The sequence below is a fragment of the Olea europaea genome, chromosome 13, assembly GCF_002742605.1.
Source record: "Olea europaea var. sylvestris chromosome 13, O_europaea_v1, whole genome shotgun sequence".
Taxonomy (NCBI): Eukaryota; Viridiplantae; Streptophyta; class Magnoliopsida; order Lamiales; family Oleaceae; genus Olea; species Olea europaea.
Window position 1 is genome coordinate 21,883,657 of NC_036249.1, and position 3,092 is coordinate 21,886,748.

A 3,092-nucleotide genomic window follows, 5' to 3' on the forward strand; every position below is an offset into this window, starting at 1 on the left:
TTTTTTTTATATTTCACAAATATTTCATAAATACAAAAATTTGCCATTTTTTTGACATAGTCTACTATGTGGAGTTAAAATTTTATAAATATTGGGAAGAGTTGTCTTCTTTATTTATTTTAATTTCAAAAATAGACACTCGACTTAATTTGATTGGCATAAAAGCCACTATAAAGGGGATTTCTAATTTCATGAATGTGGAATTATCACATGTACATATAGAATGTATATTATGTGAAATGTATAATTATTATACTGAAAAAGAAGGTCAATGTAGTTCTACTTTCCAAAGTTCTTTTTCAAAAAATATTTCAACAAATTCAGATGATTTATGAAATTATTTGAAAAGCAATACAAGTATTCTCTCATTTAGTTCTAGTTCATCAATGTCTAGAGTGATAAATGTAGGAGATACAAATCTTGAAATTCCCTCTGAGTTAGTTAGGTATATGTGCGTGGATGTTCGTAGTGTGTTGCCTTCAAAAGAATTACAGGAATTTAGTCTTCTAAATTGGTGGAGGTATAATGAAAGACAATATCTAATTGTATCAAAAATTGCACGTGATTTACTAACATCTCTGATGCCTACAGTAGCATTGGAGGCTGCATTCAGTTTAAGTGGTCGAATTTTATCAGATGAATGTTCAAGACTAAAGAAAGTATATTTGAGGCTTTAATATGCTTGAAAGATTGAAAATGTGCGGAATTACGCATTCAAGAATATTTTGACAGCATAATGGTCGAAGAGTTGCAACAGATCCAATTATAGAATGTTGCAAGTTTTTAAAATAATTTGTTTCAAAAAATATGTAATTTTTAAATTTATTTGTTTTAAAAAAATTTGTACACAAAATATTTTATTTGTGTACAATTTTAACTCTTGTCCCAAGCCTGAACAAAGAGGATGGTTGTAAGTTGTAACTTTTATTTAATTTGTAATTCGTATAAATTATGCAATTTTATAAATTATAATTTTTATTTAATTTATAACTCGTATAAGTTATACAATTTTTAAATTCTTTCCGAGCTTCTGCTCAGCTCAGTTCGGGCTGGAAAAAAGTTCGTTTGATTTTGCTCGAGCCGAGGCCGAGACTTGGAAAAAAGTTCGTTTGATTTTGCATTTTAATTGAGAACATGATTCTCGGGTATGTATTATTTGTTTTTGGCATTTTAAGTCCTTCTGGGACTTTCATATATATGTCATTATCAAGTGAATCGTACAAATAGATAGTAAATTTTAGTAAATTTTGATAAAAATTGATAAAATATGTGATTGAAAGATAGATAAAAGTTGCAGATCTCATGAAAATCTGTACTTGAAAGTGAATTAAAAATGAATTTTGAAAAAATAAGGATCAATCGGGATCTTAATGATAAGATTATTAAAGTGAGTCTTATGTTCATACATTTAACTGACTCATTTCATGATACACATCCCACATTGATGATCGTCATTATTCAACATATATCATTTTATTTGACGAGACATTCGCTAGATCTAGTTCGAGTTCCTCATAAGAGTTCATTCATCAAATCACTTCGTCCTTTCCTCCCTTTGATCAGTTGGACCTATATTGGAGTCCAATAGCTTTTTGCCAATTGTTGGCCAACATTCGAAATAATAAACATCAAGAGTTTGTTTAGCAGGGATTCTTCTTTTGTTTTTGCTTTTGAAGAGTTTTCCTAAAAAAAATATATATGTCATGTAAATTTTTTATAAAAGCTATTATAGCCACACAAATTATTTTTAAAAAGTTATCAAAATATTTTCAAAATTAACTTTTTAATTCTAAAAGTAACTTTTAACTGTTCAAAATCTTCATAAAACGGAGTCTAAGAATACAACTAAACCCCTATTTGGTACTGTTAAAAATCTAATTAAAATCGAAGTAAAATTAATAATTAATTTTAATAACATATTTAATAAAATTTATCATTTTTTAACTGGAAGTTCTATAAATTTTTATTCAAATTTACTAATTTTTTTTTTTAATTATCTAAATTAAAACATAGGATTAAATTCTCACTTCAAGAACCGTTAGTACGTGCGGCGTGGAGAAATATACCAACTGATTAACTTTTTGGACTCGGTTTCCCAACTCAACTCAGATTCCCAATCCAACTCACTTTTCTCCTTTACTGTCACCCTCCTGTAATAATCATTCATTCCTTAAAAGTCAAGCAAGAATATAACCCATCACCTTCCTTTCCTTATTCTGCTACACACTTTATCTCTCTTTTTCTATGGCCTTCGCAACTCAGAAATCGCGGGTGCCTTGTCTTGTATTTTGATAATTTCAAGCTTAAGAATTGTTCGTATTATACTGATTTTATCTTAACAGAGATATGGCGACAAAACAACTTCGTACCAACAAAAATGAATACATGGCTAATTCCGATGACACTGAAACTGGATTTTTACAGTCTTTTGACGATGCGGGTGAGCCACCCAACCCTTTTGGCGAGTTGGGTCTGCACCTAACCCCGTCGGAGCTCCTGGAGACAGCCTACGAGGTCCTAATTGGAGCCTGCCGGAGCGCTGGAGCCGGCAGACCCCTCACTTACATCTCCAATTCTGAAAGGACCACCGAGAGGTCACAGTCGATGACATCGTCGTCTTCCCCTTCGCTTCAGAGGTCGCTGACGTCATCTGCGGCGAGCAAGGTCAAGAAGGCTCTGGGGCTGAAATCCTCATCGAAGAAGAAGAACGGGGAGGACTCCGAGTCAGCGAGTCAGGGTATCGGTAACTCAGTTAGGAAGAGAGCAGGGACTGTTGGTGAACTGATGAGGGTCCAGATGAGGGTTCCGGAGCAAATCGATTCCCGAGTCCGACGAGGCTTACTCAGAGTCGCCGCCGGCCAGGTTACAATTGGAATTTCACGTTTGATTGCTTGGAAATTTGTTTAGTTATACTTAATTATTTCGGCGCTGTAATCCATTTGCTACTTCGTTTTATTAAGTGTATAAGAGAATTTCTCACTTTAATTGGGGCTGTAGAAATTTTTTACTGTGTTAAGTGGAAATTACTCATTTTTGATCAGGTGATCATTTCTGGGGAAAAATGAGGAACTGGGGGGGGGGGGGGGGGGGAG

General features: G+C 33.5%; 1 protein-coding gene across 1 annotated transcript in view; it reads left to right on the forward strand.

Moving 5' to 3' along the window:
* The first annotated feature begins 2,081 nt into the window (after window positions 1-2,081).
* The window catches only part of LOC111408553, a 2,693-nt gene continuing 1,682 nt past the window's right edge, over window positions 2,082-3,092 (forward strand). Inside the window, exon 1 of the mRNA XM_023038298.1 lies at window positions 2,082-2,862. Coding sequence (XP_022894066.1) covers window positions 2,347-2,862 — 516 coding nt within the window. The 5' untranslated portion in view covers window positions 2,082-2,346. The remainder of the gene's footprint in view (window positions 2,863-3,092) is intronic.